Raw genomic sequence first — 16,386 nt, forward strand, 5'->3', positions numbered from 1 at the left:
GGAAGTGTGATTTTTCCATTAACAGGTAAAGTGTGATACTGTCTATTCTTATGGTTCAGATCCTCCAGTACAAAATTTGTGTACTCTTGAGAACGCATTCACACATTACCATCCGTAGTCTTTTGTTGATTGTCTACTGTTGATTGTGTAGCGTCTACCACCTTCAAACCAACAGGCTGGTGGGGTGGCTCAATAAGATGTTGAAGTCTTTAAGTTTATTTCCACTGATATCCGAAATTGGGAGAAACTAATAGACCCCCTGTTGTTTGCCATAAGAGAGGTTCCCGCAGGGTTTTCCCTGAGTTATTGTACGGTTAAATGTTAGGTTTCGTGTTTTCACTGTGTTGTGTTCTGTCTAAGTGCGTCACGTTTCTGTGTTTTTGTAAGCTGTGTGCACACCGTAGCCACCCTGTCAGTTTGCTCACTTCACTCAATCATTTCACCTTTTTCAGTCCCTGATTGTTTCCCACACCTGATTGTTTCCCACACCTGATTGCTTACACTCGTGGTTCTCTAGCTTGTGTGACAAGGCGAGTTAGACTCGCTGTTGTTCCTAATGGTGCAGTAATTGGGGTGGGGGAGTGGCACCGGCAGGATCTCATCTTTTGAACCAATCTCTTGGCTCCCTACCTTTTAAATGTTTTTCCTTTCTCTTCCTGTGATCTCTCTGATTGATTTCCTGTTTCCTGTCTCGTCCTCTCCTCATGTCTGCCTGCCTTACCATGAGAGGTAAGAGAACATCTATTCTGTTTTCCCCCTAATAATATTGCGTGGGTTAGGAACACCGCAGACTAACACAATGCTTTGGTTGCAGCTTGCTGTCCATTGTCTGTTGGGTAATTCGTCGCGATTTAGCAGTGTCCCCTGATTTCGGTAGGTGGGCTATATTTTTATAGCTGTAATTACTTGACATTTATCGACAGTAATGTTATTTTCTTCTCATTCATTTATTAAGATGCGTCTGTTTGCGGAGTCTTCTCCGAAACACGGAAGTAACAACTCGCCCAACTTAGAATTCCATGGATTGTTTGGTGCAATAGTCACTGCTGTTTTGCCTCGGTATTTTATTTGAAGTTCGTTTGGTTGCGCTTGTCAGGCAGGCGGAAACCGCCTGCTGTCGAGCATGTTCGCTAGTGTCCCGTGTTGCACGGCTATAGACTAGTTGTTGGCCGGACGACCTAAGGTGCGCAGCGGCTGGTGCGCGTGGTGTGTAGCCTATATTACACCTCCGTGCCTGGAGTCTTCTTGGTGTGGCTTCTTAGAGGCGCACTTGTACTTGTACTTGCTCACTGCCACCATCAAAATAAGCTCAAATGATGGCTGAGATCAGTACCCTCTCCCATTGTAAAATGCTATAAGATCCACAGACCAAATGCGTCAGATATCCTGCACTCAGGGCTGTAGCTAGGAATTCTGGGCCGCCCCTTTAAAAAAAAAAAAACCTTCCCCGCCTAAGCTGTGTGCCCCTAGAATATTCACCACCTTTCACCCCACCAGAGATGTCCCATGATAAAATCAATGCAGCTGTTGGGCCCATGAGCAAGGCCCTTAACCCCACACTGCTCCAGAGGGGACTGTACCCTGCTTAGTCTAATCAACTAAGTCACTTTGGCTAAAAGTGTCAGCTAAATAACTGTAATGTAATGTAACTAGGAAGTTTCCTTCCTCCAGCATTCTGTGGCTACTTCTTGGCCGAGGATTTGCAATGTTGTTAATCACTCTGCGGCTGCTTGTGTCACTTTTCAGAGTACTTGGGTTGCATAAGAGGGAACGATGCTCTAGTTAATTAGGAGCGGCTGACATATTTATGGTTCTGATGCAGCTTGCATTCTTCTGCATCAATAGTCTGTAAGAGAGTGTCTCTCCTGTTCTACTGCTCTTCTATACTATACATCACTTACTTCCACTATACATCATCTTTATAATAATAATGACGAAGGATGAGAGAACCTGGCTAGGAATTTTGCCAAGTCACTTCTCCCACTCTGATCACCTCCCCACATTCATCATCCCCCACTCTTTCTCTTCACCTCCCCACACTCACCATCCCCTTCTTTCTCTTCACCTTCCCACTCATCATCCCCCACTCTCTCGCTTCACCTCCCCACACTCATCATCCCCCTTTCTCTTCACCTCCCCATACTCATCATCCCCCACTCTTTCTCTTCACCTCCCCACACTCATCATCCCCCACTCTTTCTCTTCACCTCCCCACACTCATCATCCCCCACTCTCTTTCTCTTCACCTCCCCACTCTCATCATCCCCCACTTTCTCTTCACCTCCCCACTCATCATCCCCTCTTTCTCTTCACCTCCCCACTCATCATCCCCCTTTCTCTTCACCTCCCCACTCTCATCATCCCCCACTCTTTCTCTTCACCTCCCCACTCTCATCATCCCCCACTCTTTCTCTTCACCTCCCCACTCTCATTATCCCCCACTCTTTCTCTTCACCTCCCCACTCTCTCTTCACCTTCCCACTCCTCACACTGGGTTGCATGTTCTCCCTGTGTTTGTGTGGGTTTACTCCAGTTTCCTCCCACACTCACATGCATGTTAGGTTAGGTGTGCTGCCGTGGCCCTTGACCAAACCTCATAACTGGAGTTGACCCCTGAGTGCTGCACTATGGCTACCCACTGCTCCTAAGTAAGTAGGATGGGTTAAATGCAGAGGACAAATTACCACACTTCAATGAAGTATATCTTATCTTATACACTCATCACGTCCCCAATCACCCTCTCATCATCTCCGCACTCCGAGCACTGGGTGAGTGTGAGAAACAGGATCCAGATAAACATACCACAGGAAGGAACCAGGCTTGTACCCCTGAGCCAAAAGCACCAACCTGATTTGCCTCTATATAAACTTTATCAATGGATACTATGAAAACGTATAAGCTTACTCTGGTTAAGTGTTTCTATTAAACAAATATAGCTCCTTCCATGGGCAAAGAGTTGCTACTGAATATTTGTGTTGCCATTATTCAAGATGAGTATTAAAATAAAACAACAACCGTTGTATTTTCAGTATATTACCGACAAGAAAGAATAATCCTTCAGTTCTAATCGAAGAAACTGCAGCCAGGGTTGTGTTTTTTTTTTTTTGGGGGGGGGGGGGGGGGGCGGGGGTTTGAAGCTCAGTGAATATGATTTCCATTTTGTGCAAATTTCAACCATAGCTGGTTTTAATAGAATTAGATTCATTACATAATCTTGCATGTGAGGGAGCGGGAGAGAGTGAGAGTGAGAATCAGAGAGTCCGAGTGAGAAATCAATGCTGAGGTTTTAGGCCCACATGTATGGCTCTTTTGTTCTACAAACTCCCACGTGCCTTTTCAAAGCCCTTGCCTTTTCAAAGCCCTTGTTGCTGGGCAACCCACCAGATTTCCAAAGACAGACATACTCGATATCCACTCCAAGAAGTCCTTCACGATACACATATACACGTACAAACCAGCTATTTCAGACTTTTCATATTGAATAACACAAGCAAGTAACCCACTTTTAAAGTCCTGACTCCAGTTTAATAATCATAAGGGAGTCTGTGCACAGGGTTATGGAGGGAAAATGCAGAGCATCTTAAGGCAGCTGAACGTCCTGTAAGGCTCCACAGAGACCACAATATGTGGTCCTAAGGCTTCAACAAGGGCCGAGAACTGCTGGTTTTCCACCCTCCCTTTACCTGGGAGTCAGTTGTGAAGACCAATCACGCTAATCAGCACTAATTACCTGCGAGAACTGGACTTGGATTCTAGAGCCAGAGTTGATGATCCCTGGATCCCAAAGATATTCAAATCTGACCCTCAATGTTAATAGTACTGCTGGTTCATCGTGCAATCTGGTAGAGCATAGTAGAGCAAAAACTATGCAAAGATATCAGCCTTGGCTACCATAAGAAACTCTTTAACGGAATCCAGTATTTTCTTCAAAGTTCAATAGATCACGGTTTTATATCAAAGGCTCTGATGGCTGCAGTCCCCAGCCAGCAGACCTGGGTCAAATACATAATTGTTTTGGACTAAATACAGAATTGTTTTGGACTAATACTGTGCTCAATTGATCTTGCCTGGTGAAACTGAGGTAACAAAGAGGACCAGAAGGCAAGGTTTGCGCTTTCAGAGTATTGCATAGCTTCTAATACACCAGACAAGCTCAGTAAAGCGGAGAAAAGTATTAATCCGAACATTCCTAAGTGAAAGCAAGAATGCCTGTCCTGTCCTGGGAAAGGCAGACATGGGTGATAAAGATTGTGGTAGCCATGACACTAACATTTTGCAGATTTGTCCTCTAAAAAAAAAGACACCCATAATGATGCTGTTTATAAAGTTCATGGTCTTTTATTGGAAAAAAAATTAAAAGACTAGCATGTACAACTTGGAATGAACGAAAACTGTATTCAGATGAACAGCTTTGAAGACTTTTTTTGTGCTGAAATCCTAAGTACTGTAGATACACAAGACCGTTCCACACGCTCCTGCCTTTATCCAGAAAAACAGAAGTCATTAACATGAAGGTCAACCACTTCTCCTTACCAAAAGAATGACTCCATTTTGTAAACGGTCACAATCAGACAATCACCCCCACACAATTCCCATCCTCCCCCCAGGAGTGCAATGCACAACAAAGGACAGTCTTTTGAGATACCCACATGCCAAACAATTTTTACCCCCCCCCCTCCCCCCGCCCGCCCCATTTCAATTTTATTCGTATTGTTATAACACAGCAAGGTCTCATTCCACTCCTGCACCAGCAAGAACTCGCATTGATCTTCTGAGTTTCCATCTCCGAAGGTGAACTGCTCCGTCTCCCGGTGCAAACAATGTTACCATACCGACAATACGCCACTTCCTGCAGAATCAGCGTGGGTTTTTTTTGTAATTTTGTTTTTTTGTTTAAATTGGCCGCAGAGTGCCCCAGCCACAAGCTGCATGCATTAATAAAAGAAGAGGAGAAAGAAAATGGCCAGCCCAAACATGAGTACGAGCAGGTGAAGCCAAAGCGCTTCCGGCCTGTTTTAAGGTAGTACAGGCATTGGGGAGGAGACCACTAACCATTTCATGCAGATATTGTTTTTTTTTTTTTTGGTTTTTTTAAATCTTTTTCTTTCTGTGGGAACAGAAGTTTTTTTTCCTCAACATTCAATCATGTTTTCTATACAGAAACAGTATGAATAAATTAACATTTTTGCAAGAGGTAAGTAAAACATTTGACTGATTTTTTTTTTCTTCTAAGAGGGAGAGGGAAAGGTCAGGGGAGCTTCATTTTGCAGTCATCATTTGTACAAATTCTGTGGAGAGAAAAAAAGAGTGTAAAAAAGGGGATTTTGAAAGACAGCCAAAACATAAAGGCAATTATTAAATTATACATATTTTTAATCAAATGAAAGGCCTCAATCTCCTCAATATTACACCCCAGCACAAGGTCTCAAAAGCCATTTACAGGCCACAGCACGCCCCCCTCTACAGGTAGGAAGACATGACGGGTACTGTATAGTAGTTATTACCTTCGTAATTGACCTGCCCGTCACCATCAATATCCGCCTCTCTGATCATCTCGTCTACCTCCTCGTCTGTTAGCTTCTCTCCCAGGTTGGTCATGACGTGACGGAGCTCGGCTGCACTGATGTAACCGTTTCCGTCCTGGGGGACAGAGGGAGGGAGGAAAGAAAAACAAAGTGTATAAAAAGGAAGAAAGAGCGTATAGAAAGAGAGACCAAGATGGAATCAACTGGAGGACGCACAGGGAACGTCTTTTCGGTTTCCTATGAAGCCGGCAAGCTACGAACGGCAGGGTCAGAGCAGGGAACAGAGTCGTTAGGGAAACACACCTTGTCAAATACCCGGAAGGGTCAAACGGCAGGGAACAGAGTCTCTACGGGAACACACCTTGTCAAATACCCGGAAGGCCTCGCGGATCTCCTCCTCGCTGTCTGTGTCCTTCATTTTCCTGGCCATCATGGTCAGGAACTCAGGGAAGTCGATGGTCCCGTTGCCTGGAAAAGGGAGGCAGTCAGCGCCACTGAATGACCAATCCAAGAGGTGGACAATCAGTCGCGTACCGGAATATGGAGGACGCAAGGTGCCTTTTCAAATCTGTTTTTCTGTTATTTTTGGTGTTTTGTGTGGAAATTACCTTTCATCAAGCTCTACAATGGAGGTAGAACAGCCATTATTGTTCAGTTTTGACTGTTAGAATAAACCCAGAGAGCATTGAGGGCAGACCTGGATAATCGTTTTGGATGCTTATCTGCACTTTACTAACCCCTCTGGTGTATTTGTATCCAAAACAATCACGTATTTGACCCAGGTCTGGTTGAGGGATGAGCTCTCACAGTGATAGCACTTGCAGCACACTAACTCAGAGCAAGAAAGTTAAATAAAATAAATAATCTTGAGATTTACTGAAGCCATACACACACTGAGACCACATTCCTCCAAGATACTAATTGTGTGGGACCACCGCTGCAGCAGAAGAAGACAAATCTGCATTCATCTGGGAGTTAAATCACATAAAAGGTTACATATTCTCTGTACAGCTCAATATTTCATTCAAAAGAACAGTGTAACACAGTACTGTCCCACCTGGGAATTGAGCAATGAAACCTGCTGGAAACTGAGGTTCTTCAGTTCAGGGTGTCCAAAACAACATTTCAAAGGGACCAAAACATTTTTTTCCCTTTGAAGTGCATTTTGTTAATATTAATAAAGAAAATATTAAATAATTATTTCATCTTGTCTTTGCCCTGCGATGGACTGGCGACCTGTCCAGGGTGTATTCCTGCCTTTCGCCCAATGTATGCTGGGATAGGCTCCAGCCCCCCTGCGACCCTGTTCAGGATAAGCGCTTTCAGATAATCGATGGATGGATGGATGGATCTTGTCTTTGCCTATTTTCATTCAGATTCCAACACATTTATCAACTAGCAGCTCAATGAGATCTCTAGCGGTTGAATGAGGTGTACCTTGTTGGGTTCGGAGTGCAAACTTACAGGATGGCAAATCTCCAGGAACATGGTTGGGCAGCCCTGTGCTAAATACATGATATGGACAGTTAATGTCTAATTTTACAAATCCCTTTATATATTCAGGTTAAAACACACTGAAATTGGTGTTGAAAACCCCCCCATTACATTCCCTCCATAAGTAATAGGCGTAATCACCATTCACTGAATAATAGTCTGGATTCAATTACGAATGAGTGAATCATATAAAAATCGTAATGCATTTACATAACCATACTGTTCTACAAAGGACAGTAGAGCAAAGTTTCTGTTCATAATTAGCAGAGGGAGTAATTCCATTAATTTTATTTAATTTATTGCATAATAAAGCTTTAAGAAAGCTGCCCTAAATATACTCAAGGGAAAGATTTTTAAAAATATGCTGAATAAACAAGTTCATAGGTGAGCAAACATGGCATTACATAATTCTACAGTACTACATAGCTGAGTGAATACAGCGTGTCAAATTAGATCAGATCAGCATTCCATTAACAGCTAGATCAAAACGCAATTAACCGTGAGCTCAGCTGGAACCAGGGCCGTCGCAGTACAGAATGTCCCCTGTCACAAGGGCCACACCGGCCAAGATAACAGCAGCTAATTGGCTCTTTGTCCTCGAAATCCCAGGTGAGGTATGCAGAGTCATCCGCCACCCTGTCTAGTATTGTGTGACCCTGCAGGGAGGGATCTGCCACCACGCTTGAGTTCCCCCCCAAAAAAATCCCACGGGTTCCTGAGAAAGGTCACATAAAAATAAATGTATATGTAAATGTATTTTTACCAATCACATTATTTTTACACAGTACCTCCCCCATTACGTATTTACATATTATTTAATTACTTATTTACTATTATCTATGGTTATTGCATATCTGAAGGAGTCACTGATTTCACTGCACCATACTTGTATGAGCATGTGACAAACAAAGTATCTTAAATAATTTCTGGAAGACAGGGGGGAAGTGCAGAGCCCGAAGGGGTGTTTGTCCCCCCCCCCGCCCCAATCAGTCTTGATGCCGTTCTGTCCATTATCAGGATAGCCATTTATAACCTGGAGCAAATTACAGAATAATCCAGTCGGGGATGTTTGTTTTGCTCAAGTCGAGCTGAATCACGCTAGTTTCTGAGAGACCCCAGGTTGTGAGAAATGAGACTCGGATTAATCGCGAGTGTAAACTCGTAAGTGTGTTTGTGTTCTCTCGGTTAACGCTATTCTAACTTAAGTGTGCGTTCAGTTAAAAACATTCCGAAGCTCCATCTCATCTTGTTCCACGGCATTCGAATTTTAACTCTGTACACTTGGATCGGTGTGTTTGGGTGGAGGTGATCTCTATTACAATCACGCATTATCTAGACAGGGAAAAATAGCACACCCTGACACAGATTTACATTTACCACTCTACTGACTCCTAAAAGAACATTCTGCTGCAAATCAGGGGGGAAAAAACATCAGCTGGGGAGAAGATGCTGCATTTATTACAGCCATCATTTTGTATGAGTGTAATTCCATTACACCCATACATGTTTCACTGGGGAAATGTGACTGAAAGAAATTAAATACATTTCCAGTTCTTATCTCTCCAAATGGCACTGCTGGAAAATATAATAAGTCATGTTATTGCGGCGATTTCATGTTTGCGATGCATGCGTCAAAGCTATAATAACATTTACTGTACAGAAACTAACACGTGCAAGTAATTTAAATCTGGAATTAAGTGCGCACAAGCTGGTTTCTGAATTCTAATTTGACTGACCTAGAAAAAGAGCAGGCCTTGATAAGAACCTTCATTTTCTTCCCCCACTCTCTTCCCTCTTGTGCAGAACAGTTTGTCCTCGAACGCCAGCACTTAAAGCACCGCTCCACTACGCCGCAGCGTCTCTGCCGGTGGAAACGCATCCCGAAAGCAAAGCCGTCCGTAGTATTCGATGGCCCGTGGCGGGAATTTTCAGGAGAGAGTATTTCCGCTCCCGCTCAATCGGAAAGAAGCGAGCTGCGTGTCGCCCGGCCAATAGGAGACACAGTCAAAACAGCTGCGTGTGCATTTCCAGTTGAAAGCAGCGCTGGAAATAGTGCAAGCTAAGCGGGATCTCAGCAGGAGGGGGGCGGGGGGGAATTCCACTGCACCTGGGAACTTTAATTTATTTACGTGACTCATGGTTTTACATGACTTGTACCGCACGCTTGGCAGAGACCCTAGTGCAGACCTGCTCCGGTAGTGAACATGTGCGTGCATCATCTATTCGAAAGGTAGGATGGATTTGCAGTTAGTGATTCAGGTTACTGCGTTACCAAAGGCACAACAGCAGTGCCCCACCAAAAATGTAAAAATACAATTAATAAAATCATAGCCACAAGTTACAAGACCAGTGTTATCAGTATCCACTACGATGCCCTGTACAAGGAAGACAGCTCATGCATTTCACACCCCATGAATGGCTCTGCTGGGGGGGGTGCTTTGGGGAGGAAGTACAGTGCATGCACATTGCTGAAACCATTCCCCAATCCAACTGAGAGGTGGTGAGAGGGAGACTCACCATCGGCATCCACCTCATTGATCATGTCCTGAAGCTCCGCCTCCGTTGGGTTCTGTCCCAGTGACCTCATCACCGTGCCCAGCTCTTTCGTTGTGATGGTGCCATCGCCGTCCTTGTCGAATAAGGAAAAGGCCTCCTTAAACTCTGGAATTGCAGGGGAGGGTAGAAGGTGAGGTACGTTGACTAGCTCTTGCATTACTCCTCTGCAGGAGCAGCCTAATCTGTCACTGATGTATCACTTTTTTCTTTATCTTCAGGCCCTCTGCTGTTGCTCTTTGTATATTGATCTAGGACTGTCACGTTGCATTTGTATCCTGTCCAGCAACTATGCTGTAGTTGTTTACCATATCTATTGTATTATGCCACGCTTCCAGTTTGACATACTATATTTACTGACTTGGCCTATATTTACCACTTGACGTTCATAGCTGTGGACAACATATACTTTTTGAATTGTACCTATTCGACCTGTTCTGCTGCTGTTCTAATGACCTTTGTTGTGCTTTTATTGTAGGTAGCTTTGGATAAAAGCATCTGCTAAAACATTAGGTCCAAAACGCGTTAGCTGTGATTCTTAATAAATGATGCAACGGATGCGGTCCAAATTATCTCCCCCCACCCAACTGAACACTTCTGTCAATTAGCACCACTTTTTCTTCTTTTTTTCTAAATAAACCACTGGACTTCTGTTTTGGGTGCTGTTCCGTGAGAGAAAGAAGTGTTCGCTTGTAATAAACATAGCTCCGTCACACCGTGGCTGGCATCAGCTGATGGAACAATACAACCCATATTCTCTTAAAATAATGCCCGCGCCTGGCGTGTGCCCAGCCGTACAACGAGTCATGCGTGTGGCGCCCATGTTCCATCACGGCGTTCGTCATCAAAATTTTTTGCTAGGATACCGTTTCATATCAGGTTGATATTTTTATATCACGTTAACTAAATATTAAAGATATAGGCCAAATACTAAAACTGCCACCCTCTACCGAGCTTTAATTAACAAAAAGCGATCATTCCCCTGAAGACATTACACTGAATGCTTTCAGCATGATGAGAAAAACAATTCTGATTTACGCACCATCCAGATCAACCAATTTCATCATTGCCACAGAAATGCATGCATTTATTTATTAAATTTTTGTTTTTAAAAACTTACCAGCGATTTGTTCCTCTGTTAATTGGTCAGCCTGTGGGGAAAGGGAGGAAAAAAAAAGAAAAGAAAAAAAACGACTTGTTCAGTGGTTGATTCATGCTCTTTGGGTTTTTTACAGGACAACTGACAACTGACCATTACGACTCTTAATTTTGCACCAAAGCGCAGAAAATATGTACTGGTTTCTTTCCGTATTACTGCATGGTATTCTGTACATCGCTGATTGGTGGAGGGAAACCAAGGGAGGCTGGATTGGCTAAGCACAGCAAACGACACCTCGACCAGCGGCGCGCAAATTCAAAGTAATCTAACACTGGCTGCCACCGACGGCAGGTGTGCCAGAATTTGTACTGCATCTTTAGAAACTGAAGTCTTCTCAAAAAGCCAAGCAAGGCAACCATACCACTCAGCCAACATCATTCAACCCCGAGGTCAGACACCGGGTCACGTTAAACCGTGTAATACAGGATTCCACCCTGTCGGACCACATTCTCCATCTCGGTTAAGGAGAATCAGCTCACGACAGCCAGGTTTTTCCCAAGGCACAACACGATTGGACCACGTACCCAAAAACACTTTACTAGACAACCGCAGCATCTAGAAAAACCATGCGTTGTCGGATCCATGCTAATCCGTCAGGTAAGTTTCCAGGCTTTGGGTCTGGACCGGCCCGTTTTTCTTTCTGCCGGGGTTTTGCTTTTCTCAGAATTCCTGGTTGTCCCAAGGACTGAAAGGACGGCTCTGCACGGAGCCCGTTCGGCGTGGCCCCGACCCTGGAAACGTACGCACGGGTCGTCCCCTCAAACCTCCCATTCTCTGACCACACTGGACCGTCTGCCCACCCTGTCTGCTGCTGAAGGCTCTACATCATGCACCACATAGCCAGGAGCCATCTGGCTAACAGCCTCTCACTCACTGTCCACGGACTGCCGCGTGAGGTGCTATACCATATGACGGGGCTGACCAAAACAGTTCCTTGAGATATACCGTCCTGTAGGTTTTCCACTCCAGCCCCAACAAAGCGCACCTCGTTCAACAGCTAGACATTTTGTTGAGCGGTTAATTGGTAGAATCGGAGGTGCCAAAATGAGGGTTGAAATGAAAACCTACAGGAGGGTAGATCTCCAGGCAACCTGGCTGTTTGGAACTCAGGCTCCGCGACACACTGGGCTTTCTCGGCTTCTTCCAACGGCTGGTTCCTGTGAGAGCCCACACGACTGTGGGATCACCCGCTGTAAGAGAGGAAGGGTAGGGTGGCCGGGAGGCTGGGGCAATCCCAGGGTACTGGAACAAATGCCCGTGACCAACTTCAGCCAGAGAGAGCGGTGTCTAAAGGGGGCACAGGGGATGAGTGGGGGAGGGAGGGGGGTACCAGGACGCTGCGTCAAGCCTGCAGAATGAAGACCGGCGAATCGTAGCCTCCATGTCCCTCTCCGTCTTGCTCTCCCTCTCCCTTCCTCCATCGCTCTACATCCCTGACTTTTCCATCGTTTCACTCCCACTCCCTCAGTTGTTCTCCATCTCCGCAGCTCTCCCTGTTTCTGTTCACCCTCTCCCACTCTTTCGGTCTCTGTCATTGCAGCACTTCTACGCAGGCTGGGCAGCGACACGGCGGTGGCACTCCCTTGGCGCACAGCCAGGAGGGTGTTCCCCCAAGGCCCGCCCCTACCGTGGCAGTCACCACAGCGCCCCCCACAGGCATTACAATCCAAGCAAGTGACAAGCCTTACTGTCAGGGCTGTGGGTTACAGGGGGGCTTATTGCTCGGGAAAAAGCCACATGTGCATCTCCCTGTTTGCATCTGAAACAGAACAGGAATGCTCCTGTGGCCAATTGGTACACTGCACCCACCACTGACGTGGGCGAGCGAAGCCAAATTCCACGTTTCTGTGGATATTTTGTGAAGCCACATGCCCACGCATATCCAATGGTAATAAGGTTCTTGTTCGGTATGCAATATAAGCCCTGTATTCAAAAACTGCTGGGCTTTATATCTGACCACAACACATTTGAAATACCCTTCCCTCTACAGGCTCTGCCATACACTGTAAGGCACTGTAATGGCAAGAACAAATCTCTATTAGGACAGCAGCAAGTGTCCCAAAGCAGGCCTTCTCTCTAGTGGTCTTGGCTCACCTTCAGCAGCTTACACCATATCATTCTGGGGGCTTAAGACAGTACATGCAATGGCTACCAGCCCCGTTGCCCTAATGGCTGCTTTCCTTTCCCAGTGTACTTGCTCAGTGGACCTGCAGAACTGCACCATTTCCAAGGCCCGAACTCAAGCTGTGGGAAAGCCATTGATCCTCAATGCTCCAAAGAAGAAGGCTACAAGTCTTCTGTCCTCAACTCTATGGCTTGGGAAGACCACATTTAAACAACACCACATACAAAATGGATGGGTTTGGGTTTGAATCCTGGGGGAATATCAGTGCCTGTGTTTGTGTCCTATGTTCAGACCATGAGCTCCAGTTAAAAGCCGGGTTTCTAGGGAACACAGAATATGTAGAATTATTTTATTGTTTTAAGAAACTTAAACTCGCATAAAAAACATTAAATGCTGAATTAATTTTACCATAGGAGTCATTTCACATGGAGTAATTCAGCATTAACAACATTTACTAAATACATAAAATTACATATGAATTACTCTTTGAGAGTGACAGAGAAATACTAACTTGTTTTAGAACCTGTTTAAACCAACCAACCCATCCATCTATCAGCCAAGAGCCCATATCTTTATTTTATTATACCAATGGACGGGTTGAATGAATAGCTGGCTTTATACAGACCGACGATAAACAAAAAAGCTCCGGTATGAATGATCCAGGTGTGTTTTAGGGCTGACTGGGCTTCTGTTGCTAGGGACTCAGTGCTCCTTTACCATCTTCCAGGGCGAACAAGCCAATAACCGTTCAAACTTTTCAACGCGCAGGTTGTTTGAGGTAGCCACCCTTATGGAATAATCAACGTTAAAAAAGAATAGCCCAAGACACACAGTGCTTCGGTGAACTCGTCGCAATAAAACTAGAGGGAGAAGTCACCCCTTCAACAGAGCGTGAAGCTAGGTGTAAGAAGTGTGTGTTGCCATGTGAACAGTAATGTTTGGCATATGCAGGGTGTACCAAAGGACGCTCATAAATCCCACTTGTGTACCAGCAAGGATTCAAACCATTCTCAGAAACCATAATTCTGACGTCTGGATAATGTTGCTGGAATATGCTGTCTGGATCTAATACAATATGTAGCAATATAAAAGAGAACCGCCCAGGCATTATTCGTCTGTCTCTATCACACATTCACTCGTATAGTTTCAATTAACGTTTCAGGCCACATAAACATTATATATACCTCTCATCGACCGACTGGATTGAACCATTATCAAACGGTCTCGTTTCATGACGACATACGGGCACATTTCATTCTCACATCAGTCAATACAATTTCCGCATGTATATTAATTGATTCTCACAATGATGAAACTATTGCTATCATTTAAAAATAAAAATCGAACAGGATCTACAAGTATAGCAGCTATCCCTGCTGATTAGATATTTAAACAGGCTTGGTCAACAATGGATTCGGTATAGCGAAGGGAGATACACGATGTCCTTAAATCGTATTTTATTCTGCGGCAAGTTTGCAAACGCTTGCAAAACCAGCAATACTCATAATTCAAAACATGACTATCTGGAAAACTAAGTTATAGCATTTCAGCTAATTTTGTTATAACCCAAGTTAACAAGCTAGGTACATGATAAAATTACGATCTAGTAGGTAGCTAGTTTGTAAGGCAACGTGTCAAAACATGCAAATATATTCTGTTCGAAAGGCATCCCCCCAACCGCTTGACAAAATGTCAGATTCTCTGGGGCATGGTAGCTGCTGGCGCCGCTCTGTTTCTCACCCATGATCCAACCTATCACTTTAATTCTCCGGGTGAATACGTTATATCATCATATAATCCCAGTGTGGTTCAACAATAATCGCCTCTAAGAATTAAAGCAATCCTACTTCAATTTTCCAACGCGACAAGAGTTGCCTTCAAAAATGCGCACGTTTGACATTAGCTAGCTATCGAGGAGTCCGACACTGCATTGGATTGACTTGATTGTATCTAACGGTAGCTATTAACTTAGACAGAGCCAAGCGTTAATCTTGTTATCAATTCGTCTATTTACGCACCAATGTTATTTAGCTTGGGACGCACCTACTGCGATCACAATGGTGACTACGTTAACGTTACCCGATGTTAGCCATCTAACGTTACTAGCTAGCAAGCTCTACGCAAATAATCGGCTCGCTAGCTAGTTGCATATGAATCAGGGAATTTCCGTCTAAATGCCTGTTGGTTCCTAAATATAATATTCAAAGAACATCATCGAACTAAAGAAGCTAAGTCCAATACATACCATTTTTGTCGGCAATTGATCTGGATATCTACAGCTAGACTACGCGGACAGCCGGCTCCCAAATAGATATCTACAAGCAGGCAGGTTCTATATAGCTGTGTATTCCTCCGCCGCTGATACCCTAGTCTCGTCCTTATTTCTACACTGCAGGAGCAACTCCAAATGCTCCTCCCAGTACAGCATCAAAACCAGGCGGAGATCGATCACAGCAATAGCAGATGTGGATCCAAAAGGTCACCTCATGATTTTAAGCATTCAGTACTGCATTCAGGTAGGCTAGCCATCCTGCCCCAGTTAACCCAGCCCCCCCCCCCATGTAGGGTGGTAAAAGTCTTCCTTGAAACACAGTATTTCTTTACATAATTTTCCATTAATTTGCTAATTGCTGTTATCCAGTGTGACCTATTCTTACAAATTATTCTCAGTTATGAAAGTTGTGTGAATATGAACGTCCATATTATTTAACAGTTAACTGGTATTAGTTAACTATTATTCCAAACGGGTACCTATATACCTACATATTGTTCTGTTCAGACATAACTGTCAAATGAAGAGCAACATTTTTTTTCCACAAGCAGGCAATAATTTGAGAAGCTGCTGGTTTTTAGCGCTTATGCCTTGAAATGGCTACTGTTAACTCCTCTAGCAGTTTCATATAAAGTTTTCACATTTCACACTGTAATTAAATAGCCTATATACAGTATAGAGTATATGTAATATGCTTTTAAATATTTGCAGCCCTTTCGGACAAATTTCCTTAGGAAAAGAGATGGTTCAGTGGTACTTATTGATAAAATGCATGAACATATATTTGGCCAATATTGAAATTGTAAAATAGTGAAGAAAACGTTTACTAATGAACAACACAAGAGGAAAATGAAATTAGAAAGCTTATTTCCAGTGCTTTGTGGCGTCACAATACAATGTGGGGAGCCACAAGTGTTCGGAGTTTTTTTGAGGACAGCAAATTGCAAGGGCCGGGGTGTTTGGTGCAACGGAACCTCACACATAGGACCTCATGCCTTTGTACCTTCTGCGGCATGAGATTAAAAAGACCTAGGTATATCAAATAAACGTATGAACCTAATTATATTTTACCTGTGCACTGTTTCGTATTCTTCATTGTAAAAAATGTAAATATACCGCCTGACAATTCGCTAAAATTACATCCAATACAGAACGTTATGGCAAGCGACAGTGCAATCATATAATAATAATAATATATATATATATATATATATATATATATATATATATATATATATTGCTTTTGTGTCCACCCACG

At 43.9% G+C, this 16,386-nt stretch overlaps 1 protein-coding gene across 1 annotated transcript; it reads right to left on the reverse strand.

Moving 5' to 3' along the window:
* Positions 1 to 4,318: 4,318 nt before the first annotated feature.
* LOC133127996 (calmodulin-1) lies at positions 4,319 to 15,231 on the reverse strand. Its single transcript, XM_061241171.1, has 6 exons — positions 15,102 to 15,231; positions 10,693 to 10,723; positions 9,537 to 9,680; positions 5,887 to 5,993; positions 5,505 to 5,640; positions 4,319 to 5,288 (listed from the first exon to the last, which is right to left on the reverse strand). The coding sequence occupies exons 1-6, from the start codon at positions 15,102 to 15,104 to the stop codon at positions 5,260 to 5,262; spliced, it is 450 nt and encodes a 149-aa protein (XP_061097155.1). The 5' UTR covers positions 15,105 to 15,231; the 3' UTR covers positions 4,319 to 5,259.
* Positions 15,232 to 16,386: the final 1,155 nt, after the last annotated feature.

The sequence above is a fragment of the Conger conger genome, chromosome 5, assembly GCF_963514075.1.
Source record: "Conger conger chromosome 5, fConCon1.1, whole genome shotgun sequence".
Lineage (NCBI taxonomy): Eukaryota > Metazoa > Chordata > Actinopteri > Anguilliformes > Congridae > Conger > Conger conger.